The 26,884-nt window shown below is 37.8% G+C and overlaps 1 protein-coding gene across 1 annotated transcript in view; it reads right to left on the bottom strand.

The window, feature by feature from the left end:
- Positions 1–3,307: 3,307 nt before the first annotated feature.
- The window catches only part of LOC140238250 (histone deacetylase 11-like), a 44,525-nt gene continuing 20,948 nt past the window's right edge, over positions 3,308–26,884 (bottom strand). The window contains exons 4-9 of the mRNA XM_072318189.1: positions 17,443–17,559; positions 15,511–15,790; positions 13,398–13,467; positions 10,113–10,221; positions 4,211–4,391; positions 3,308–3,462 (exon numbers count right to left, since the gene is read on the bottom strand). Coding sequence (XP_072174290.1) covers positions 3,308–3,462; positions 4,211–4,391; positions 10,113–10,221; positions 13,398–13,467; positions 15,511–15,790; positions 17,443–17,559 — 912 coding nt within the window. The remainder of the gene's footprint in view (positions 3,463–4,210; positions 4,392–10,112; positions 10,222–13,397; positions 13,468–15,510; positions 15,791–17,442; positions 17,560–26,884) is intronic.

The following is a 26,884-nucleotide window of genomic DNA, read 5'->3' as shown; positions in this document are numbered from 1 at the left end:
TGAGAACAAAGAAATGCATGAGGTTGCCATCAATCTACCTTATTATTACAAACACTCTGCACATAAACTCAGTCCCCTGAATTCACAATAATGTTGAACGTGAATCTGCAACAATGTGGCAGAAATATAATTGGCTACACTGTACACAGAAACTGATTGAGAAATTCAATTGAACTCAATGGTAGTTGCTCTAAATTTGCTTGGTGGACGGTCATCTACTGCCAAAATTTCCATGTATGACCTTTTACTCTCAAGAATGTGTCTTATTACGATAAATAAAAATGTAAAAAGCAACCGGTTTAATGAAATATAAATTAACACACAAGAATGTCAACACTGCATGAAGATGTCAAACCAGATGAACATTTTATCACCATCATCATCCTCCTAAGCATAACAAATCTGACTCCTAGAGTGCTAATAATATTACAGCATTAAATGATTGAATGCTTCATTAAAATGCAGAAAGGAAAAGAAAAAAAAAAGATTCTGAATTCTTTTCTGACATTTTCAGATTAATACAAAGAGTTGTGTTTTTGCAGGACCAGTTTGTAACCTAAATTTGCCATGGTGCGACTTGAGTGCATTTATACCAAGGTGGTGCCCCCTTTAAGGACTTATAACCTCTGTAAAAGAATACTTATAGACATGTCATTCCAAAAGGAGTTAAAAATGTGATATGATACCTAAAAATTTGGTGAAGCTGACATTGCACAAGGAAAAACAGCACTCTTTTACAGCTAAAGGCTAAAGAAGAATGAAAAATGCATTGCACTTGGTAAAAATACATGTTTTATCGTTACATACGCTGACTTAGTACAAGTTCACTACATTGACATTTAATACAGTGCGGTATGGGAGCTACATTTGCACCTTGGCACTGATGCAATTGATACATGCTTTATTTCCACAGGTACCCTCCTACAATATGGACGAAGAATTCATCCCCCAATCACAGAAAAAAAAAAAACAATTACAAGAATGACATACACATCATCGACAAAGTGTGAAAAGTTCAGGTAGAATCTTGTGGCAGCATCTTATTGTGAGGTTTCTTTTTGTTTTTTGTTTTTTAACACTACAATACTTCAGACTGTACATTGTTCTTAACATGGGATTATTTTGACATTCCAGGTCACTCTATGTTACTTCAGAATCACATGACCAAACAAAACAAAACAATTGCTAGATTGTGTCTTGCCCACTTGGGACAATGTGGAATGCACACTTGAATGTAAAATGGATGAATGAAACCAAAATTTACAGCAATGTATGTAAACAGGTGTGAAAAGGGCTCATTAGTAAATTGTACTGCTGAAGACAAGAAACATAACTGAGTGAGTTTCAAGCGCAAAATATCATTGACCTCACATAACCTTTGACATTGTCATGTGTCCTTTACCAGTATCATACTGTAAAAATGGACATTTTTGCGATGTGGAAAATTTTCCGCACTTCATGCCATGTGAAAGTTGCATGACAATGAAAAAAAAAAAAAGATAACTTTTTGCTTGTTACATAGGTAAAACTATCTTATATTTTGATTCCATGAAATCAAAAACATGTGACATTCATCCTATCTAGCTAAGCATGAAAACTCACTTGCACATCCTTAACATGCAAGTTCATGCAATGCTCTCATGAAGTGGGTTTGGTGGTAAATGATAAATAGCAAAGAAGAGTTATATGCAAAACAATAAATGGGCATTAAAGCGCCCCAAAGTTGACAGACATCAAGCTAGGGACATGGACAGAAACATAAACAGAGGTGAACTTGTTCTGTAATGATTTTGTTTTAAAAACACATTACACATACTATCCCAGTTTGATTGCAATTGGTTACTGCAAAGAAGAGTTGTGAACAGGATAAAGATGAGATTATCTTACGAGTAAATTCTACTATATGACATCAAACCAATCTTTGCCCTTTGTAAGTGGCTTTGGCCAGCACCATAACATGGAGATCCCAAAGTTTGTCTCTGATCCACATTTTGTCACATTTGAATCCACAATTACAAGTTATCAGTCAAAGGAGAGCCTGGAGGTCAGCTTAAACGTGCGACCTGAAATAACCTTTGCCCTCAGCACATGACTGCACTATAGAGTATCAAAGTGATGATGTCACAGTCTTTTGTCACAGCTTGGGCTGGAACCAGGTGCTAGCATAAATGCTTGTGCCAGTTGAGGTTGTTTAGAACCAGTTTCCATGACGATGAATGGCCATGACATCACACTTTGGTACTTTATGATGGGAAGATCTCTCAAAGTGCATCTTTGACCCAAGTTTCGTAACTGGAACAATGGAGGCAAAGTCACTTGTCACAAGAGAGTCTTGCTATAACAAATGTGATTTGGGCCAACATCAGAGGCCATTTGGATCCCTTAGTCCCACCTGTATTTTCAGTCAGTGAGACGAACAAATCCAAAATGCCTTAATTAAGCCAAACTGCATCGACAAAAGGACTGTTGTAAAATCATTCAATAAGAAAAAGTCAAACAGTTCTACAAAAAGAGGATGCTTTGCGTATGTGTTTTGTTTTTCAAAAGTTCCACTCAAAAGGGTACGCGTATAGAACAGTAATATTTGTTTTCACAATAATAGCAGCATGAATGAATGGTACCTTTGCACAAAGCAAATTCTTCACACTGCAAACAACATACACTGCATGTGAATAATAACCTTGCATAAAAGAATGCCCTTCATCTGAGCATTGTTACACACGATTCACTGCCCCAAGTACATTTCTTATTCCTCCACATTTATCGAAGCACACACGGCAAGCTAGGCAAAGTACCCAACACAACAATTTGACTGCCAACCTGTCTGACAACCAAACACATGCTGAACAACCAGGGTCCTGTAACATAAAAATGCAGCAGTCAAGCAGATCTAGTGTGGAAATCACTCAAGATATTAGTTTTGCCTGAAAAGTGCTGGCAACTGGTTTGCTTGCTGTTGGTTACCTGCCTAACTGTCAATTTTAAGACATGGAACCCTGCTGCTAACAATCACAATGATCACACAAATTTTTCATGTCCATGAGTCCCACAAAATTTGGTCCCCTGGTGTTGCTTCACACAATAAAGCATTATAAAATGTGATTCGTTACAGAATATCTACCTCAGATACTTATATCTGTGTATATCATACATACAAGTAAAAAGCTGCTACATGCCTACTATCTGCTGACCACTATAAGTACGTTTTTCTTTCTTCTGTGAACGAAATAACATGAATATAAAGCGATTATACAATCTCCACAGTACTGATATATCATGTGTAACTACTGCACGCCGAAAGGTGACATCATTTGCATAAAGATCGTAACGAGCTGAAGAAACCCCTCCCCTGGCTGGTCTCATTCGCATTGGTCTCTTCCGTCGTTGAGGGCGTCGTTGCTCCTGCTTGACTCGTTGAGGGTTGCTGGCTGGAAGGTGTTGTGGACACGGGTGCCATTTTGGCTGCAACGACAACGATAAACGTACTTATTTTCATTACTACCATTGACATGTTTGTACATGTCTATGCCACATGCTATGAGCGTCTGTAGGCCTTAAAGTCCTACAAATTGCATTCCAGTGGTTTGGTGTTATATTTTTTTGTTCAAATGCAATTATGCCCCAGTCTCAAATCTTATTGTATGTAACTGGGTTCCATGACATTTGCTCCTGCGAGAATTGCTCCTATGTAATATCTGAACGCTAGCTAAACCAAACATAAATTCTACCCACAAACATAACCCTAACCCTAATCCTAATCCTCACATAGAAAAACCCCTAAAATCCTATCACAATCTTGACCCTAGGTCATTAGAGAAAATAAGACCAGAGCAACTGTTGCAAGAGTAAATGTCATGTCATCATCTAACTGATCATTATTTTGAAATTATTCTGCCAGGAATAACAGTATGCTTTACACCTCTTTAGCAGAAGATTGGAATTTTGTCTTTTTTTTTGTTGTACATAATTAATGACAAATTGTACGGTGATGACATCATCAGCTCACTCATTCAAATATTCATATCATCTGTTCAAGATCTACTGTGTAAACATTTATGAATCTTTAAATTTTGTAACTTACTCACTTGTAATCCAATTTCGATCAAATTTTTCACTGAACTCCCCTTTAAATGAAAGCCTTTCAATGAAAGCCCAAAATCCTGGAGGTTTTGATGGCGATTGGATCACACAAACTGCTGCTCTAACTCACCTTGGAATTCTTCCGCTTCTGGACACGTGACCAGCTTTCTCCTCCACAGGTTCCTGATGGAGGCGGCGATGATCTCGGCGTTGTTGCGCTGGTAGCCGCCGGACGTCACCATCAGGATCGGGATCGGCTTCTTCCGGTCCCGAGCAAACTCGAACACCATCATGTCTCTCTTCATGATACCCTGTAAAAATCAGAATCAAATAAAGTCAGAGACCCAGTGGGTCTTGCGGCCACCTGAGCATCGCAGGTTCACTTTCCATGTATTGTTGCAGACTATTACTTACAACATAGCAAACTTTGAGGGCTTTGGGGTGCCTCCTGGGGGACAGGGTTATAATACCTGCCAGGTTAGGTAACAAATTTGACAATGTGTTTTCATGAAGAAGATGAAAATGTGAAATCTGGCCTCCACTTTGGTCCCCCCCCCCCCCCCCCCTCATTCTGCCCCAACTGGGGCATCCCTGGATAAAATGTCATTAACCAATGTAGGCCTACTTACTCATAGCACTAACTTAGCTTTATCACTTCTGGTAGTAGAGAAGGCAACTTTTAAAGATTCCTTAATTTGGGGGTTTTGGTGCTCGTTAAAAAAAAAAAAAGTGAGATTCTATCCCCCTAGGGATGCTACCTGCCCAATTTGATGAAAATCCAACATGGGGTTTGTAAGAATAAGCTGAAAATGTAAAAAGTTTGCACATGATGGATGTTAGATGACACGCAACACTTGCCGGATGCCAGATGATGTATAATCCCAATAGCACACTGAGCCTTCAGCTTAACAGTTGTCAGTTTCTCTTTAATCCAACCCCTCACCCTTCCCCATCCCCCCCCCCCCCACAAAAAAAGGAGACTGGTCATCTTACACCCCATAGCATCTGGAGGTTTCTGGTAATGCCAGTCTCTACTCAATGAAGGAAACAAACTGAAGCAAATTTCACACCACCTTGCCTGAGTTCATCAGACAAATTGAACATGTACTCATGGAGATTGACTTACAGAGCAGGATGATACAGGAATTACATCAGCCAGGCAAGCAAAGATACATGCTCATTTTCACACTCCAACACCCCATGCTGAACACACTCAGACACACACACAAATATGCAAAGAAAACCACAGGTGGTTGTGTGAATTTCACAAAGGGTGGTTGCAGGAAATCCAGATAGTATGGGACTAAAGAAATTCTATGTTTTGGTATTTTTTCTGACTCTCTTGATGTATATCTGATGCTTATGTTTCATTTTGTTTTTATTCTATTTCTTTTTTTTATAAGCAAAAACACCTGAATAAAGATCCAACATTTTTTTTTTTATTTCTTAAACAAATATATAAATATTGACAATATACAATAGTTGATTGAAAATCTAGAGTTAGACATTAAAATAATACATCACTAAATCATCAAATTGGCAAAGAATTGGTACTATCAAATGTTAGGACGTTTATTCAAGAAAGATATTCATTGCATTGTTTGTTCACTGTTTCTTGTTAGGTGATACGCTATCAGCGTATCACCTATTGTGATTGTCAAAATCTCTCTTTATTTTTTTTTATTCTTCTTTCTTTCTGGACAATTTTGTGTCGTCAATATCTCAAGAATGACATTACGAAATAACATGACATTTTCAGTCAACATGTCTCATGACAAAATCTAGCCACAATAAGGTTTTCATGACAGTTACATATCTATGACGTCATCTAGGCGCCATTTTGTGATTTTCGGACCTTGTCACATGATCGATCATAACTTCATAACTAGATGTCATTTCTGTATCATTTTCGGTGGACATGAAGTTCAGGTCACGCTCTATCTTACTTTTTAACGCTAGTTACACAGGTCATCATTACGCGCGCGTAAGCGCGCGTCAAAATTTTAAAAGGCTCAAAACGACTTCCCAATGGGAAATCTCGAAGTTTCAGACAATTTTAAGCGTTTCAAACATTTTCTCGCGTGCGCGTCCGTCCGCGCAATTTCGCGCGCAGAGCCCGTAAGCAATATGAAAATGCAATTTTTTTGACTGATTTGGATTCCTGATACTTTGAGTAATAATATCCATTGATTTCCGATCGATTACGACCTATAACAAAGGAATGCACTGGCGTCAAAGTTGAAATTCCGCGTGCGCGTCTTTCTGCAAATATAGTGAAAAAACATGTCTTTGTTTATTTCGCCATAGCTCTTTAAATCGTCCGTTGACCCTATATTTCTATTGCATATTACAAAAGTATATGAATTGTAAGTAACATTCCAAGTATCAGTATTGCCAGGAATACGCGATGACGTCATCATATCGTCATTTTAAATCAAAAAAGTGGAATTGATTTTTTTGAGGTACTGTTTCTGACATTCATTTGCTCGTATCTCTGTTGTTTAAGCTCAATATTACCCCAAATTCAGATATGTTGCACTTTGAACATTTGCCTTTCAAGGCCATGTGATGGTTTTGAAATATGATGACGTCATCATACTAGAAATTGTGATTAAAGGTAAAGACTCAAAATCAGACAAGTTTACGTGTTATGTCTATGGGAGGTGATTTTTTTTTAAACCATGCATTGACTTGACAACGTTTAAGCACCTTTACCTCATCTGATTTTACTCCATTTCCTCTGAAACATAAATATGTTGTAGCTGAGACAACAAGCTTTAGTAATCATGCATTTTATGTTTTCAAATCTCCTCATCAGGTTGACAATTTTGCAATTTAAAACTGAAAATGAGAATGCAATCTGTACGGAACGATTCCCAATTTTTCTTTGCAACTGTATATTGATCGAATCCACGCTGCCACTTGTGGGAAGTTGAATAGCGCCATCACAAGTCAACACTGTCACGATAGTATTTAGATTTAAGTTTCGCACTCGATCTTCAGGACAGCCATGTGGCATAATCGGTTAGCGCGCTGGTTGTTCATAACGCCATACCGGAAGGCGAGAGGTTCGACTCCCGCAGGACTTTTATCCGTTCTTTCTTTTTTTTTCTCTTTTTTTTTCGGCAGTTCAGCTTTACTCCGATGTCATTTATCGTATTACTTTATCAAGTGTACGTAACCCGTGAACACGGCTGCTCTATTTCCCTTGTTTTGTATTGGAGTTTGGAGATTGGGTTTGCTTCATTAATTTTGTCACACTTAATGTTGTAAATTGCCCCTTGTTACAGTGTCCCGCTTGCCACCTTTCGTTTGCTCTTTCCTTTTCTCTTCATTGGTTATTGTTATACTGTAACAGGATAGGTAGGAACATGTATGTTTAAATAACTTGCAGGAATGGGAGCTGAATTGATTAACTCTAGTCCAGGTGTATGGCGTCTCGCTCATCTCTTTGAAATTTCAGGTTGTTATTGTTTGACCCAATAACGAAGTTGTAGACAGGTTATATGTTGTTATAGAGGTATCTTGTGCCACATGAATGGAAAGCATCACTGTTTAGTAGTAGTAATGAACTTTTTCATGTTGTATATGGTATAAATATTTAAGATAAATATATATATATATATATATATATATATATATATATATATATATATATATAAAAGATTAAAGATAAATTTCACATCCAATCTTCGGTACAGCCGTGTGGCTTTATAGTCACTTAGCGCGCTGCATGGTCATTATGCACTACCTTAGGACGAGATGTTCGAGACCCGCAGGACGCTATCATTTTTTTCTCTCTCTTTCTTTGTGTTTCTTTTGGCAGTTCAGCTTTATTCCGATCGATGTCATTTATCGTATTATCTTATCAATTATACTACCCCACGACACACAGTCGCTCAAGTTCCTCTTTTTTTTTGTCGGAGGCTCTAGGTTGGATTTGCTTCATTTATCATACGTATTGTTTAAATTGCCCTTGGTACAGTGCCCCGCTTGCCACCTTTCCTTTTCCCTTTCCTTTTCTCTACGTTTGTTCCTGTTATATTGTCACAAGACAGGTCGGAAAATAATTTGCATAACTCAACTGGAGCAGGAATGGCAACTGAATGAATTAACTCTAGGCCAGGTGTATGGCGTCTCGCTCATCTCTTTGAAATTCCAGGATGTTATTGTTTGACGCAATAACGGAGTTGTAGACAGGTTTTATGTTGCTATAGAGGTATCTTGTGCCACATGAGTAGAAGGCATCACTGTTCAGTAGTAGTAATGAACTTTTTCATGTCCCTCCATGTCAATTATAGTGTGGTTTAAAGGGGTTGTGTGTCTATCTGCCAAAGAAAAGGAATAACTTATTTTCGTCATGGCTGTTTCTCTATACGTAGCCGTAGGTAATGAGTGTTGTTGGTATCTGAGCAGTGAAGAACAGAGCATCAGGCTAAAATCCCCCTTAGTTATACGCGCTAAGCGTTCAATTTGATATATCTTTCTTTATGAAGTCAATCCCTGCTAATGGAGTTACAGAATTATGTTATGACACGTTTCACTGAAAGTTTGTAAAGCAAAGTTTATGGACAAGGCAAGCAATTGTACATGAATATACCTACCATTGATTTCAGAGGGAAATTATGGTATGCATAAATGTAAGGGTATCATTGCTTTGGAATTGCTGAGACAATATGCTTGGCACGAGGGCTTCCACTTCTATACTGATCCCTTTGAAGATGTGTCGGTCACGGGTGATCGTCATGATTCATCTTTCACGTAGAAGCTTGCGTTCCACACTCTTGGTTCAAGAAGACTTACCATCATACTTCAAATTGTTATTAAAGGTAAAGACTCAAAATCAGACAAGTTTACGTGTTATCTCTATGGGAGGTGATTTTTTTTTTTATGTGCATTAACTTGACAACGTTTAAGCACCTTTATCTCAGATGATTTTGCTCCATTTCCTCTGTAACTTAAGTGTGTGGTAACTGAGACAATAAGCTGCAGTAATCATGCATGTTATTCTTTGAAATCTCCTTATTAGTTTGACAATTTTGCAGTTTAAAACTGAAAATGAGAATGGAATGTGGACAAAACGATTCCTGATTCATCTTTCACATACATAAGTTTACGTTCCTCTTTTTTTCCTTGTCGAGACGTATGGCCGAGTGGTTAAAGGCGACGTCTCAGAGACGTGAGGTTGCACACGTGCGGGTTCGAACCCCACAAGATCACGAAACAAATTACTTAGCTATTTTACTTTTTTTTTCTTCAATTTTGTATTACATATATCGTCCATGTAGAAATCACATTCGTATATAAACGCACCTATACACACACACAGACACACACACACACCATATCCCTCTTTTTTGTGTTGGAGACCATATTGCTTCGACTGCTGCAAAATTTTGCAGGCTGACTTTGTCAAACTGATCATAATATGTAATGACGACGACGAAGGTGTTGTACTTTGAACAATTGTCTTTCAAGACCACATCATTGTTTTGTACTTTGATGACGTCATCACACTGAAAATTGTGATTAAAGGCAAGGTATCAAAACCAGCCGATTATAGGTTTTATGTTTACGGCACGTATTTTTCCCAAGTTGCCAGAAATGGCATAGCGACATCAGTAGTTACAAGGCCGCATTTCCGTCTAGCAATGCAATACATGTTCACGCGGCCACGTTGGTTGAGTGGGCATTGACTTTTCTCCCTGTAATATCTATACATTTCTTTTTTGCCTTACCATTTCCGTGGATGTCCCGTGGCCGAGAGGTTAGGGAAACGGTTTTGCATGCAAACTCAATTATAACTTCAAGGTGTCTATATCACATTCTTTTCTTTGTCGATCACAGATGACCGACATCTGATAACCCCAAGCGTATCACCTAACTCGTCAGTCTGACGAGTTTCATATCTCGTTTGAATTACTTCTCTGAAACACAAGAAAAGAATTTGACCCTGTGGCTTCTCATAGTGCTTATTGTACAATGTGTATGCCTGGGGTTTTTTTTTTCTTCTTCTTGTCTTTTGAACTTACCTGTGCTGAAATGGAGAGCGCCCCCAATGGGTCACCTTCCAGGGAATCTGTTCCTGCATTGTATATCAGGATGTCTGGTACAAATTCATTCAGTGCAGCTTCTAGGTTACTGCATTAGGGAAGAAAACAGAACGCATTTCCAGTTTGATAAATTAATTCAATTCTATAGAAGTAGAAGCAATTAATATTCTCCACCAGTCTGCCAATACTTGCTTCCTGTTACAATGAATAAATCTTAGCAACATTCCATTATTAATTCAACTGATTTGATAGTTTACAGAATTGCGACATAGTTCAAAGCTTACAATGCTCACATCATATGTTACAATGTATGTCAAACACATGAAACAAACTTGCATTCAACATAATGATAAAGCACAACATAGGTATAGTGTTTAGGGAAGTGATCTCATCAAGTGATATATATATATATATAAATAAATAAATATATATATATATATATATATATATATATATATATATATATATATATATATAACTCTTTACATCTCCCTTTAGAATGACAATTTGGCAATATGAAGGTGAGTATCAAAATTAAATTTGCTTCCTACCATGTTAGATACACTGAATACTTATCCAAAAGCTACATTAAAATATTTTCAAAGTGTTCTGTGTTCATTGCAAAATATTTTCTTCCTGGCACACTTCCAAGGCTAAACAAAGCCATATAATTTAATTTGCTTCAATAAGTGACTGAAATACATACTTGCAAAAATATTAAAAAATGGTGTATGAATTCATTGCATCTGACATCAAACATGAAACACAATGAACACACACTATATAGGAGAACATGCATAAGATTGAATGTGGTCAATGAGATTTTCTTTCTATCAACATAATGGGGTGTTTAATATATCATCCATGATTTGCTGTCCCATATGAATTTTCCCTGCCTGGCACATCACACTCTTGTTCTAGGCTATTGCAACAAACTGCAGACAGCCACGACTTATGAATGAGATAGATAGATAGATAGATAGATAGATAGATAGATAGATAGATAGATAGATAGATAGATATATAGATAGATAGATAGACAGGTAGATAGGTAGATAGATAGATAGATAGAGAGATAGATAGATGGATGGGTGAAAGGATGGACTGATAGATAGATGAACAGAAAGATACAGAGATGGAAAGATAGATAGATGGAGAGATAGATAGATAGATAGATAGATAGATAGATAGATAAAGATAGAAAGAGAAAGCCAGTGATGCCAAAACATAAAGAGAATAAAGAGTAAATAACAAGAGAGATTAAGAAGGTGTGTGTGTGAGAGAGATGAGAGAAAACAAAGAAGGTGACATAATAGAAATGGGCAGAACCTGGTCCAGAATGAGAGATAGATATATAGCTAATAAATATAGATATAAATAAAGACATAGATAGATAGATAGATAGATAGATAGAAAGATAGATGGATAGACAGATGGATAGATTGATGAATAGACAGAAAGATGGATAGATAGATGGATAGATAGATAGATAGATAGATAGATAGGCAGATAGATAGACAGAGATAAATAGATAGATGGATAGATATATAGGCAGACATATAAAAAGAAAAATAGATGGGTAGACAGATGAAGAGACAGACGGACAGATTGACAAACAGGCAGAGAGAGAGAGACAGATGGAGCAGCTTGTCAGCCAATGGGCCCCATGAGGATTTGCATCCATGAATCTTGCCGAGATGCTCTGACAGTATTTACACACTCTCACTTCACAGAGGAGACGGAAAAAAAAAAAACGGTCTGAGGTAACCCAAATCCCGTGACAATTCTCATCTATGCTGCACTGAGGGCTTACTTTGAGCATACCTGATGAAAATAATGCCGACAGCCCTTTTTTTTTTTTTTACTCCGGCCATTTGCAGATGCACAGTCATGACTGGGGATCTATTGCTCCATTACTACCGAGTATTCATCCATTTTTATATAGACCAAAGTAATTTTTCCCCTCTCTGCTTCTAATCCTTCCCTTTAATGACAGACGTTTTGCTTGTCATGCTGCTAGGCCCCACTAAAGCTTGCAAATTCCTCTGCTGGTACCATCCGAACCTCTTTATGTATGTCAGCATGTGTGTTTAAAGATCTGCGGACATATTCATATAGACATGATTCATATAAATGCTGGTGTCTGTATGTGTGTGTATGTGTGTGCATGTGTGTGGACTCATGAGCTCAGCACATTACATGAACAACACAGACAAATCTGTGTGTCACATGCATGAGTGTGTGTGTGTGTGTGCAAGCATTTGAGAGCATTTGTGTATGAGCATGAGAGTGTGTGTGTGTGCGTGTGCGTGTGTGTGTGTGTGTATTCTTGTTCGTCGATCCTCAAGTTGTTGTGTTTGACAAGTGAATGTCAATTGTCGAGGTATTTTTGCCTGTGAGTGCATGAACAAATCGGAGTCCCCAAATGGCTCATCTTCGATTCCCACCACGTTTCGGTGATTAACCCCTGAAATATTCCACTAGCCTGCGCACTTGGCACTTGTGAAGTGCGTTCCCCAGCATCTAATAGCACCTTGTCATATGGGAGTGCTTTGGCTGTTAATGAAGGCAATGTATGCTTCGGCTTAAATCCCATCCCCACGGTCTCTCAAAAATCTATACTGCTGCTCTCTGATGTATTCTTATACATTTTTGATACTTTTGCATAAATGATAAGATTCTGGAAGTGTTAAAATGTTGGGAGTACAGTTTGATAAGTGGGATAAGAATTCATCATTTCATAGATGTTACATTGGTTTGATATGCCATCAGCACATAGTCTTCACAATCTCTATGAACCTACTGCAAATTTGATTAGATCTAATCATTGTGCCTTGCATGTATTCTGCTATTATTCATAACCAAGCAATGAATTTTGCAATTTCAAGCTACATTCTTGCCTTATGTAGCTGCATTGAATTCCAAGCAAGACTTGTTCACAATCGATGCCCTATGTTGTAATTTCCCTGTTTGTCTTTTTGCAATCTATTTTGTTTGATTCTTTGACGGACCAGCTGTTTTGCTTTCTTGTTGCCTGCACTAATTTTGACACATAATATTTTTCATTTTGCAATACTGCTATATTGCATTTCATCAAAACTTGAAAGCTTTAAGGTTTTAGGTTTTAACACATTGTTAAATTTTCCTCACATTTCACTTACCGTTATGTGTTCTACTTATATCTTTGTATTCAACGAATCCAAATATGTTTGGGGCAAATGCCCATTTAACATCTGCATTTTGAATGATGAGAAGTCTACTCACCTTGCCACTAAAGTCATGTACTCTTCATCTGCGATGAAATAATTCACTTCTACTTTTCTGCTGATGCCACCTGTGCACAGAACAAACACATATTTTATATTGCTACATAAAATCCCGCAAGTAGAATCAGGCAATTTATGATAGTAAAGCCAAACAATTCCTGACATAGCTTGCACTGTAAAGACCATCAAAATTTATTTGATGAAAATTGGTTTTGAAATGGTTGACATTTCAACAAACAAAGAGGTCCTAATAAAAATGCAGAACCCACCTTTTATTAAAACCACTTTGTTTTCCTTTGTGGCTATCCCAGACATTTCAAAACCAATTTTCATCAAATAAACTTTGAATTCCTCTTAGAATTGTATGCTCTTTCATTCTTTATGTGTTTTATAATCATCTGGCAAAAATCTAATCATTTTACAAAAAGTTGAAATTTGAATCCCCATCTCAACCAAAACTATACCATCCGTTTAACATTTGCTTTGGAATAATCATCACTATGATGGTTTGGATAAAATATGTCAACATTAAACCCACTAGGCGCGGTCAGACTGGCAAAAGATCGAGAAGTTTAAGATCGCGATCTTTAAGATCTCGAAGTTTTGCCGGTGTGACCGAAAACTTCCCGCGAAACTTCTCGATTTGTTTGCGGGTGGTGTCTCCGAAGTGCGAGGCCATTGTCATGTACAGATGTGCATTGTTACGTCATAATCACTAGCCGTCGGACGGCGCCCTCTTTCTTGCGTGCGTACCAATGGTCCAAAATTCGCGATCTTAAACTTTTCGATCTTTTGCAAGTCTGACCGTGCCTATTGACTCATCATGGATAGCTGGTGTTAGAAAGTCTGTACTCATCGGTAAAGAAAGAGAGCAAGCCAAAAGAGGCAACTGGCCAGTGGTGCAGAATACATGCTGAACAACACGTGTGTAACATAGAATTCTGGAGATTCCTTTCAGATGATTTCATCAATTAACAGAGAGCACATCATATTGACAATATCTCATTTCTATGTAACTGTCACTTGAATGTACATGTGTAAAGCATAGCACATGGTCAGTGTGTGTTTTTATGATACACTGTTTTGCCATGAGATGGCAAAACAGTGTATCTACATGCAGTTCTGCAGTCTGTGCACGGCGCACAGCCTATTACGTGTAATTACTGGTAAAACAACGTATTTCACGCAGATCCTGTAGATACGTTGTTTTGCCAAGTTCATGTACGACACGTGACGAGAAGGGCAAGTGTATCGCCACTTACGTTGTTTTGCCAACAAAATTATAACAGTTCCTACTGGGAGGGGGTGTCATATCTCAGTCATGGACTGCCTTCTGATTTCAAGATTTGTTTCAGAGTGAGATTACACTAAAACAAACTGAAATATGTGACGAAGTCAATTTTCATATACAATGTTTTGCCATCTCAAGTCCGTATTACATGAGGACACATTGCATTGCAAATTCTGTATCTAGCTCGCATTTTGATAGAGGGAGTCCATTGCCAAATATTCTACTCACACAGCTCATTAGCCTTTTGTCAAGGCCCTCTCGCTGTATGGTGAAGAGACATTTATGTTTTCTCTGTGCCAAATATTAATGATTTTTCTCTGTGATCGCAATGCCACGACAACCAAAATCCGTGTGATAATCAAGAAAATGCTTGCATCCTTCACATCACAGTGCTTTTCTACAAAGTTGACACACGGAACAGATCATGGCTGCTACGCAATGTTTCATAATCGATTACAAATCTGGTCATAGCAGTATCCATCAACATTCCACACAAGAGTGAGTCTAAGGCAGCTTGCTTGGAAAAACTACTGCTAGGGCACGATCGATCATCTCGTAACATTCTACCTATCCATTACTGAACAGAGATGGCGCTTCAGGAATAACATTCATGTACTCCAATCAAAATCATTTCATATTTTTGACCTTGAAATACGCCAAAACACTTATCATCCTGATAAATCGTGTCAGCCAGACAAGTTTCTTTGTAGACCCCTTTGATTTACTGCAAGCAAATTTCCAAATGGTGGAAGATGAATTTGGAGCCCTTCTGAGAACTACGTTTCACCTTTTGAAGATGCCATCTCGCACGAAAACTCACGTTTTGCGTAGCCATCCCGGGGATATATGTGCCTGTTGTACACGTCCAGGATGTAGACAGAGTCCCGCTGCTGCATGAAGTCACGCTCGTGGCCGTTGCCCTGGTGGGCATCGAGGTCAAGGATCATGGCCTTGTGGACGAGGCCCAGGGTGAAGAGGAAGCGCAGGGCCAGGGTGATGTCGGCGTAGGCGCAGAAGCCCCCGCCCCGCTTGCTGGAGCAGTGGTGGAACCCGCCCCCGATGTTGATGGCCCAGCCCCGCTCCATGGCCAGCTTGGCTGCCTAGAATGGTCATGAAGCCATTTACATGTACCTACGAGTTTCTGAAATTTGCATCGATATTGCATGGAACCAACAAGATTCCTGCCTGAGGTGTGAATTTTCTTAAATTTGTCTCCCTCTACAAATGAAATTTGTGAGACCGCAACTGCTGCTCTGTAATTTAATAAACACGTCGGAAAACATGTCGAAAAAAGGAGACATGGGACTCAAACCTGTCATCTACTGCTTTTCCGGCAGCGACACTACCACCAGGCTATCCCTGGTTGCCAGCAGTGACATGACAAACTCGGAACAAATACCAAAGCTCCGAAATTCTGACACTGTTATGTTTAGTAGTCAAAGCCATTCCTGGAGGTAGTAGGTCATGGGCTGCCATCTTCCTTTGCCAAGCATCGCCAGAGGTATTTCACAGGGGCTCTTTTGATATCATAGAAAATTTAACTTCCTGTGAAATTACCCTGTATTTTGTTCATATTGCCCTCCTACAGTGATATCACAAATTTCCTATCAGTCCCTGTCTCTAAAAGACAGTACACAGAAATAACCGAAACTTTAAAAATTCATAACTTCACGGAAGGGACCGTCTGATTTTCCTCAAAATTTTCACTGATCAATGCATTTCACAAGTTTTTCTGCATTTACTCAATCCATACATGTGTGCTTAGGGCAACTTGCCCTCTAAATCTAAAGATAATTGACAGATATTGTAAAATCAGAAATTTTCTCAACCCGTGTTCTGAGATTTGAGCACGAATAAAAACGAAACAATTGATTTTCATTCAAAATAAAGAGCTTATATAATCAAAGTGGGTAACTTTATAAGCATTGTTCCAAATACATGTAAAATAGCGTCCATGTGGTTTTGATTTGTAACATTAACTGAAAATGAAAATAATCTGAAATTGACACCATAATATAGAGCAGATCAAGCTCTACAACATGATACCAATAACTCAATACCCCAAAATTACGATATTAAAAGCCTTTCTGGTTCTCAGCCGGTGAAATACTGTCGGTTCCAAATCACGAAAATTTCTGGTTTCACAGGTTTCACAGTAAAGAGAGTGAAAAGGAGAGAGTGAGAAAGTAAGAGAGGGAGAGAACTACAAATAGACAGAGAGAGAGAGAGAGAGAGAGAGAGATGGAGAGAGAGAGGAGAGAGGGAGAGAGGGAGCAAGAGAGGGAGATATGGGGATATATAGAATGAGTGGAAGGAAAGATGTATAAAGGAGAGAAAGGGTGAAAATGTGAGAGAAATATAACAGAGGAGTATAGAGAAGGAGAGAGATAGATAGATGTAGAGGTAAAGTGAGAGGATAGATATGCTAGGGGGAAAACGTGAGAGATATAGGGAGAGAGAGAGAGAGAGAGGAGGTATGGGGACATATAGAGTGAGAGGAAAAAAATGTATAAAGGAGATAAAGATAAAGAGTGAAAATGTGAGAGAGATATGATAGAGAGTATATAGAGAAATAGATAGATAGATAGATAGATAGATAGATAGATAGATAGATAGATAGATAGATAGATAGATAGATAGATGTGGAGGTAAATTTAGAGGATAGAAAAATATATTTGGGGGAGAAAGAGTGAGAGAGATGCAGGGAGAGAGGGGAGAGATGGTGGTAAGGGAAAGAATGAGGATTTCTTACCAAGATGGTTCCACCTGTCTGTAGCCTCAGGGGCCTGAGGACCTTTCTCTGGACAATGAAGTTTGGTAGGAAAGCCACCGGGGGCACCTCAGTGATTCCAGCTACTGATATACTCCACTATAAAGCAGCAAATGCAACAAACATGAAAAAAAAAAAAGAAAAGAAAAATGAGAGTGGCGATCATTTTTAGAAGCTTGCCTCCACAATAACCATGATAATTCCTCACTTAAAGCCACTGTTTACCATTGGGAGCGATCAAATTTGATGCATATGTATAGTTCAGTTGTATCACTAAACATCCTACCACATAAAACATTTGCAATAAAGCCACAAACATAAGGATATAATATCACTTATTTTCTCAATGAAAAAAAACATAGCTGTCAATGGTTTATTCTAGAAACGATTTTGATAAGACTATTGTTTACATTTTGAACATTGATTATACTGATTAACATTTTTGCATTGGTTGTTTCTATCCCAAACTCTCACTTAAAAACTGTTTTGGAGCACTAAAGCTGTTTTTTTTTTCTCATCTGCAAATGGTACAGAGTGGCTTTAAGAAACAGGTAACCCAACTACCAGACAAAGTGTGTTGATAATAAATACTGGCAGTCATTTCTTACATATTGAGGGAATGCGAGGCACACCCAGCAAATTTTCCACTCCCTATGATATCATGTTTTCTTTAGGATATGATTAGGACATAAAAACTTGATTATTGCCAACAAAAAAAAAAGAGAGTAAAAGTGTGCACAATGTACTGCACAGAGAATGTGTTATAATCAGGAGTATTTCTGAAATTTCCCTAACAATATTCAAAATGGGAGTAGGCACACAAAACTATATCCCCCACACACATTCACACACACAAACCTATACACATATAAACAAAATCAAAGTATGCTGTAGAAATGACACTACCAAATTCCTTGCATGAAAAAAAAAAAGGTTTCCAACATGCATGGAGTAACTTCTAAAGACTAAGAAACATGCAGAAAAGGAACACTAGTGTGGCGACATGCACAAACCCAGAGCGTGGCAAAACTGAAAAGCTGAAAGCTGAACCCAAAGGAGAACTCAAGATTTGCGGAGGGCCTGTAGAAGTTCACACAATATACCACACAATGCCAGTATGATGGAACGCTTGCCACGTTGCATATGTTTTGTATTGTAGAGGGAAACGTCATTATGAGATTGCCAGGGCCATCGATTTGAACTCGTTATAACCAGCACCTCATTGTAAACGTACTAAAGAGAGACCAGCTAACTAAAGTACTGTAAAGCAAGAACATTTCATGGCATGAAATTTTCGCGAATTGGAGCCGAACGCCTTTCTTGCAGTATGAAATTTTCACGAATTGCCCCCCGGCATTCGATGTGTAGAGTGTAGACAAAGACTTTTGCATGCATTCTAAATTATGCGAATCTTGGCTCTCGTGAAATTCGCAAAACTGAAGTGCACACAAAGATTTCTGGTTTTACAGTAATGGAAAATCGGGATTGCCAAAATCATCTTGTTCAAAGTGGTACTTCATTCCAAGCAAGCTCATTATAACAAGGTTTCTCTATATATTTGTAATACCAGTACACCTTGCTACCTCCCTTGGGAATTGATCAACAAACCACAAAAGCCCACACAGTGTCATTAAAATGGTTAAACAGGTATCTGAATAAAGAATTCACCATGTTTAAGCTTGAATGTAGTTTGTTAAGGAAATGACGAGCATATCTTAAAACCAATTTAAATGTCACAGCCTGGACTACACTGTATGAGAACACGATGAATTCTGTGTCAATAGCCTTGAAAAAAAAATATCCCAGTAGATGAAAATGACATTCAGACATATCAAATCTTGATATCAATATACTTGTCTACATAAAGGTCTCCTCTGAATCAACAACAACAAAAAAAGTTGCATCCTTGGATGCTGGTGCAGAAAACTTGTCAGGGAGCATTTTCAGATATATTATCAACGTATCAATTTTCTTTTTACAATCATTCTTGAAAAAGAGAATCAACCTTTTCATGACAAATCTCATGCCAATATGAACACATAGCCAATTTGAGAAATAGAAAGCCTTTTGAATCGTTAATAGAAATGCCAGTGAATAGATAATTGGACTGATAATGAAAAGAGTGGTTAAGAATTGCTAAAATGCATTGTAAGTGACAGGATGTAGGAACAAGAATTCAAATTAAGATGCCTACTTGAGATATCGTGTGTGAATTATAAAGAAGGTTTTTTTTTTCTGTTGTCAGTAGCTTTTATTCAATTAAAAAAGTGTCCCTGGAATTTGTACATGTTTCTGCAAAGAATACTAATTAATGCAAAGCAAGGCTATGTAATGGTATGGGAAAGGGGAGGGGCTAAAGGGAGGGGGGCTGAGGGGATAAAAGCAAGGGGGAGGGGTAGGTAAAGAGAAAGAAGGGGGAAGGATATTGATTTCTAAGTGACTTTTTTCCTTATACTTCAATATTTTGAAAATCTTCCAAAAGCATTCTGAGAGCCCATCAAAAGATTCGGGAAAGTAGCTACATGAAAAACATGCACCTACTGCATTTGTTTCTAATCCTTTACAGTAGTTCCATCAAGCAATGGGGTAATTTCAGAAAACAGAAATTATCAAACTGTTCTTGTTATATTGGCAACTTTAAATTTCACTATGCTTAATGCAATGGAAAAAGATGTGATGGAAATGGTTGGATGCATCAAATTTGCACAAAGTAAGTAAGGAAAAGAAAATGGGCAAATATTATGAGACAGAAAGAATGACCATAATCTTCACTAAGATATGTTGCCAATTAAAGGGACTAATTATGAATTTAGGGATTGAAATGCTCTTGAAAATTCTACAACCAGAGCAAATAAATATATACAGGAACATCAAATGGCTAAAAAAAAAAAGAAAAAAAGATAAATAAATACCTTGTGAAACACTGGCAATAAAAGATAAACTTGTGATGAAAAAAAAAACCCTAAAAAAAATAAGCCAATACAGCACCAAACCGTATAAAGTGTGGGTGATTAACTCTACCAATTTGTAAACAACTGGTAAGTTGATCTCAGATATAATGGCACTCCCCAAAGTTGCAACACATTACACCATAAAATTATCATTTCAGTGCCCCCATCAGATTTGTATTGTGATTCCCAGTCACCCTCACAGATCACAACATTGAGATGTGAATAGAATGGCAAGAAGGTGTAGTAAATAGAGGGTTTTGAATGTTATGACTCTTTCAGAAATGTGCATTTTACACTTGGTTAATACATAAATCATCTCCTAATTTGTTAGTGTTCCCATTACAATCAGTTACACAAGGGGTGATGTCCAAGATTAGATTTCGGTGAAAATTATTACTGTGTATTAAATCATGGACTCCAGACCTATACAGGGATATGATATATCACTATGTAATATATTGACTCTGAGAAGCTCTTTTGACTTGGCACTATGAGCTTCAATTTTGAAAAAGTCACTGAATGCGGAAAAACAATGATTAACTCCACATTTGCAAGACGGAGACTTGAAAAGCCATCATTTGAAATTAGGAACTGACACATTTCAGTCTTTGATTCTTCTGCACATCTACATTGCTTCTCAGAGAAAAGCTATTAGACAATGTTCCTGCAGATTACTTGGTCTTCCACCTCCACTAACCTCCCCTCCCAACGCCAATCAACTGCCGATTACGATCTACCGATGTATAGTCAGGAATACCTCTGAGAAAAACAAGTACCTTTTGCTTATGTGGCATACATATTTTCTGCTAACAATGTCACGGCTGATACGATTAGAGTTGTCAAAGGGTAAATATTTTGAAAATAAAAGTCATAAATGTAAAGAAATCAATTGCACGCTAAATCATACTAACTTGTGACTAATCTATAAGAGTGATGGGTTCGTGGATTCTGCCTCAAATGAACTGAAAATGAAGTGGTATATCTACAACAGAAAGAAAAATATAAATAAATAAATGGGTAAATTTCATTGGTAACAAACGAGTACATCTAGTATGACTATCAGGAGAAAAATAAATGAAAAAGATGTATAGATGGAGACCAATATGAGGAACAGAAGATAAGGAATAGAAAACACTTGACTCTTGTGTGTTTTGTGATATACCTCGGGCAGGCCCTCTGCAATATTATCCTGGATGTGATGAAAGTTATGTTGAACCCACGCGAAGCCACGGAAAGAAAAAAAAAATAAAATCATGTCCAGAGGGAATGAAACGAGGCAACATATGATTCATAAATAAAATATGCTATGCTAGACCAGACTGTCTTCTTTTCCTCCTTTTTTTTTTTTGTGTGTCAAATCGTTGATGCAATGTTTGGTGATATCATGTGCCTGAGGCGCAGTGCATTATTGGGTGAGGCAAACTGCATTTGTTGTTGTTGTTGTTTTTTTTTTGCTTTTGTTTTACACCAAATTTTGTGCACCACGAGGCCGGAGAACACAGAGGATGTCTCTCTCTGCAGCTTAACGTGGGATTCAAAAAAAGGCATGCACTGTCCATTGCCATGGCAACTAACACATCTTGTCATTCAACATTTATCACCATTCTCAGCATAAAATCATCTTGTCTACATTCCACAGGAATGTTTGAGAAACTATAAGCATTTTAACTTTAATCAAGAAGGTTGACACTGCACTTGTGAAACACTATGAGATTAAAGGAAACCAAAACCCAAAGAGAAATGTGGATTGAGCGAAAGCAGTAACATTAGTAGAACACATCAGTGAAAGTTTGAGGAAAATTGGACAATCAATGCAAAAGTTATGAATTTTTGAAGTTTTGGTGTTCAAACCACTGGACAAGGAGACTACTTGAGTTTATGATGTCATGTGTGGACAACAATGTAAATAAAATATAAAGAAAATTCAACATGCTTTCGCTTTTCTAGCATAATGAAAGAGCATTTGACTAACTGCTTTCAGAAAGCAAGGGAAATAATTACTACCCTTAAGATATGTCAGTATCAAGTTGATGGAATTCGTACTTTTCATGAAAAATTAATTTTTGTGGAATTCTCTTCATATTTAACTTTTGCATCGATTGTCTGATTTTCCTCAAACTTTCACTGATGCGTTCTACTAATGTTGCTGCTTTCACTGAATCCACATTTCTCTTTGGGGTTTGGTTTCCTTTGAATACCATGGGCCCGTACTGCACAAAATGTAAATAACGTTGCATGGAAAAAGTTAAGACCATACATTATTGACAATTAATGACTATCACAGGAGTCACAACCCATGATATACTATAAGAATAAATTGACTCTTTGAAATGAACACAGCAATTCACTCCCTGTCTTCAATACCGGTACTTGATTGTGATTGGTTAAGTGGACTAGACAATTGATTGCTTGTGGTATTGCCAGCTGATTGCAAGTTTTATTGTAATCGGGCGACAACTTGCTAATCAATCTAAATTCACATGGTGCAGTGTGCATACATAATATTTTCAATTCACAAACAGTCAAGTGAATTACAGTTGGTGTTAAAAAGAAAAGGTGGCTTCTTTCATGTTGTCCTCCAAAGAACATCAGATAACACATACGGCCCATTCACACACAAGAATGGTCAATTCTTGGACAGCGATGCAAAAATGGATTTTATTCACTGCTGTGTACACATCCGCAAAAAAAAGAAAAACAAAAATAGAATGCCTGGGTGCAAGCAGGGAGCCTTGAATCCATGAACTAAGCAATGATTGGAACAGGACCTCATGCACACTCATATGGCCCCTAGTGTGGTGAGTTAAATCACAGAGTAAACAGAAAAAGTTGGTTCTGTTTTCACATGTTGTTTATACACATTGCACAAGGCAATTATCATGAGAAATAGAAAAGGTAAAAGACCATATTTTTGCATGGGGGAGCGGGGAGGAAGTAATTTGAGATTGTAAATTAATTTGTTTTGTGTCCACACACAAGAATTATCAGTTCTTGCATCGCTGTGCAAAAATGAATTTTGAAAAAAAAAAAAAATTTTCTCTCTCTCCAGGTGTGTGTGAATAGGCCCTAAATTTAATAATTTGGTTGCAAATACTTTGCTACTGTACAAACAGCAGCACCTGCTGGCAAAGAAAGTAAAAACATGGTTAGCTTGCTATTATAGCACGGACACTCATGAAAGATGAACCTAAACATGAACGCTTGCAAATAATTACTGTGCATTCACACTCGTAGTCAATGGCTGACAACACTCATTGTTCTCACAGAGCACATTTTAAAGAAGTTAATGCACAAGGTATGATACATTTTCAGAAGGAATTATAAACAGGAAAAACTCTTATGGCAAAGTCTCTAGACATATAAAAATCAAATGGAACTGCCAGTAAATATGTGCACTTACACTGTGGTGGCAAAAAACAATGCTTTATAGAGTAGTAGTAGAAGTAGTACCGGTAGTAGTAGTAGTAGTAGTAGTAGTAGTAGTAGCAGCAGCAGCAGCAGCAGCAGCAGCAGCAGCAGTAGTAGTAGTAGTAGTAGTAGTAGTAGTAGCAGTAGTAGTAGTAGCAGTAGTAGTATTAGTAGAAGTAGTAGCCGTAGTAATAATGATAATACTATGCATTTATATTGCACCATCTATCTAGTACAACTACAAGGTTGTAATTAAGGGTATCGCCAATACGTAGGTGCCGTGTGCAGAGCAGCGTTTTAGATGCATTATGGGATAGCTCATGGGACAAACTTGCCCCGGTTTTGGCTGCACATGCACTTACATCACGCTCTGTCTTTATAAAGAGGTATTTTTTGTTGAAGATTTCTTCACTTTCCATCATGTGACCAGCACATTGAAGCCTTGCAGTAGTGAACCATGACTCTAGTGACTGCAAATCAGTAAAGCTTATAGACACTTTCAACTCTTTTAAGCTGAATTATAGCCAAGAAAAAAAGGGCTAACAACGGAAAAGCAGATAAAGAACTCCATTGAATCGTATGGGAACTGCGACTCGCGTGAGACAACCGGAAGCGAACAAGGGACCAAGGAATCCCACAGTGCACCTGTGACAGAGCTCTTCAGCGTGCGCAGGAGTTTTTTACGTCATTGGCGATAGCGAGAATTCGGAAGTGTATTGTGAAACAGGAGAAGAAGGAGAAGAAATATAATATATTACATAACACCTAAATAGATCCTTGTCATTTGAATGGTTGTTTGATATTGATCACCTGTCCCTTTTTACTATTACATCATCATTCATGCAATTGTGGCCCTCCATTTTCATGTAATCTCGGATCCATGTGATTTGCTCCATTGCACGCCCGCCGAGAGTCCGGCACACACTATGTACGTAGGAAAAACGCTTGCGTTTGCAGTGTGCATGCGATCAAGCATATTGATGGACAGCCTGATAACCTCTAGTGCTCATCATTCTCTCAAATGCAGATCTCATACATTCTCTCTTGTTTCTCAATTCATAAAACATCAAATGACAAGGATCTATTTTTAGGTGTTATAAAACAAATAATGACTGTTTTTCATTCGTGCAATGGACAGAATATTTCATTCAGTGAAAGATTGAATTATTGATCCGTTCAAGGAGGTATAGCCGAGTTGAATGGATCACTTCATCTTTCACCTCATGAAATATTCTGTTCATTGCACTCATAAACATTCATTATTTGAATAAGGATGTATGCAATTAAAATCTGTACATCTACATGTAAGTAAACTGTACAGTGTATGTTGTGAAGTAGGAGTACAACTCATAATTGTAACTGTAGTATGTCTGGTCAACAAGGGAATCATCTCATTTCTTTTCTCACATCGATCACAGCAAAAATACCCCAAAGGAAATCCAAAATTCACAAGTCTTTCTGCTGTATTCCACTTGCCGACAGTAAACCCTATGAATATAAAATGTTTACATTTTAATTTCTTTATATTCATTACAAAGCTCTCACAGTCTACTTTAGATCACAACATGTGGTTATGGTATATTGTATAATCTCTAAATGGATTTTCTCCATGTATTGCTTTTCAATGGATTGAATAAAGAAAAGAAGAAGAAGAAAACTAGTGCATGATCAAAGAAGCGCTGTCGTCTTTCATATCAGCGAAAAAGGTGTAACCAATGGCAACTGCTACATTTCTTTACCTCCGTATGGTTGATACACAGGGGTACTTGGCTGCTTTGACCCAATATGTGAATTGTGCTAACAGAATTTTATTCAGTTAGGTCAGCTTCGTCCTTTACTTTGCCTCTGGCTGAGAGCAAAATAGTCATCGGGTACTTGTTCACTCAATACACTATTCACCAGCTTGTTTCATTTTGTACCCTTTTCTGGGCAAAAAACAACAACAAAAAAACAAGTACAGCAATACTGACTTAGAGGAGAAAGATTAGAATTTCTGGTCAGTGGAGCACTCTGATACAGTTTCAAAATATCTGTGTAGTGCAGGGTGCAGAAAGGTGCTTATTTATAACCCCACTCAATCTCCAATATATAATTCTACAGCGAGTGCTATAGATATCATAGGCAATATAAACAAACAGCCACAACACACAAATTCAGAAATGACAGCAACAAAAAGTGTTGGGATATGTGAAGCATTGGGTGCATCACAGAAATTGATCTTTTGCCTAGTAGCATGCTTGCATTATGACATCATTTGTTTTAAGTTGTGAATGTGAAAGGGGTCTTCTGCAAAGCTATGCCTGATTTCAAAGCCCGGTGCATCCATTGCTTGGATCAGTGCCAGCAGATGCTAATGCGGTGGGAAAGAAGGAGACCTCTTGCAAACACATCTGCACAGAATCCTCAAGTGCTTGAAGATGTTCATGATTAGCACCGACATGGCATTTTTTTTTTCACTGCTTGCTCTGGATAGTTATTATTTATTGCAATCTGATGATTTCCTACAGGCTGAACTGCAAAAGTGGCTACTTATCTCTGCCATACAGCACGTACAATTGTACTCCAGATTAATGGCATCGTGCTATGTAGAGTTTTTATGTGATAGTAATCTATCATGCACATTATCATATCTCTTTATTTTCCTCCCTCTCTTGTAAGTCAGTATATACCAGTATATCCATTTAGATATTTATTCACGCACACATACATCCATTTGTACAGGACTGTAAAACAAGGAATGCTCACGTGCATTTTCATATCATGAATTTTGTGAGAGCCAAGATTCGTGAAATTAAAATGCATGCAGAAGTTCTTGCATACACTACTTGTATATGCATTGAATGCCAGTGGCAATTTGAGCAAATTTCATGCCGCGAAAAAGGCCGTCGGCTCCAATTCGTGAAAATTTCATGCCGCGAATATATAGTGTTTTACAGTACCCAAAAGGATAAACATTATGTGCTAATATCTATGTTTTTGCCACACTTAGCACCCTTAGATAGATTGATAAATAGATAGATAGATAGACAGATATAGATAGATAGATAGATAGATAGATAGATAGA

Source organism: Diadema setosum, chromosome 2 (assembly GCF_964275005.1).
Source record: "Diadema setosum chromosome 2, eeDiaSeto1, whole genome shotgun sequence".
Taxonomy (NCBI): Eukaryota; Metazoa; Echinodermata; class Echinoidea; order Diadematoida; family Diadematidae; genus Diadema; species Diadema setosum.
This window is presented reverse-complemented; position numbering and strand designations above follow the sequence as displayed.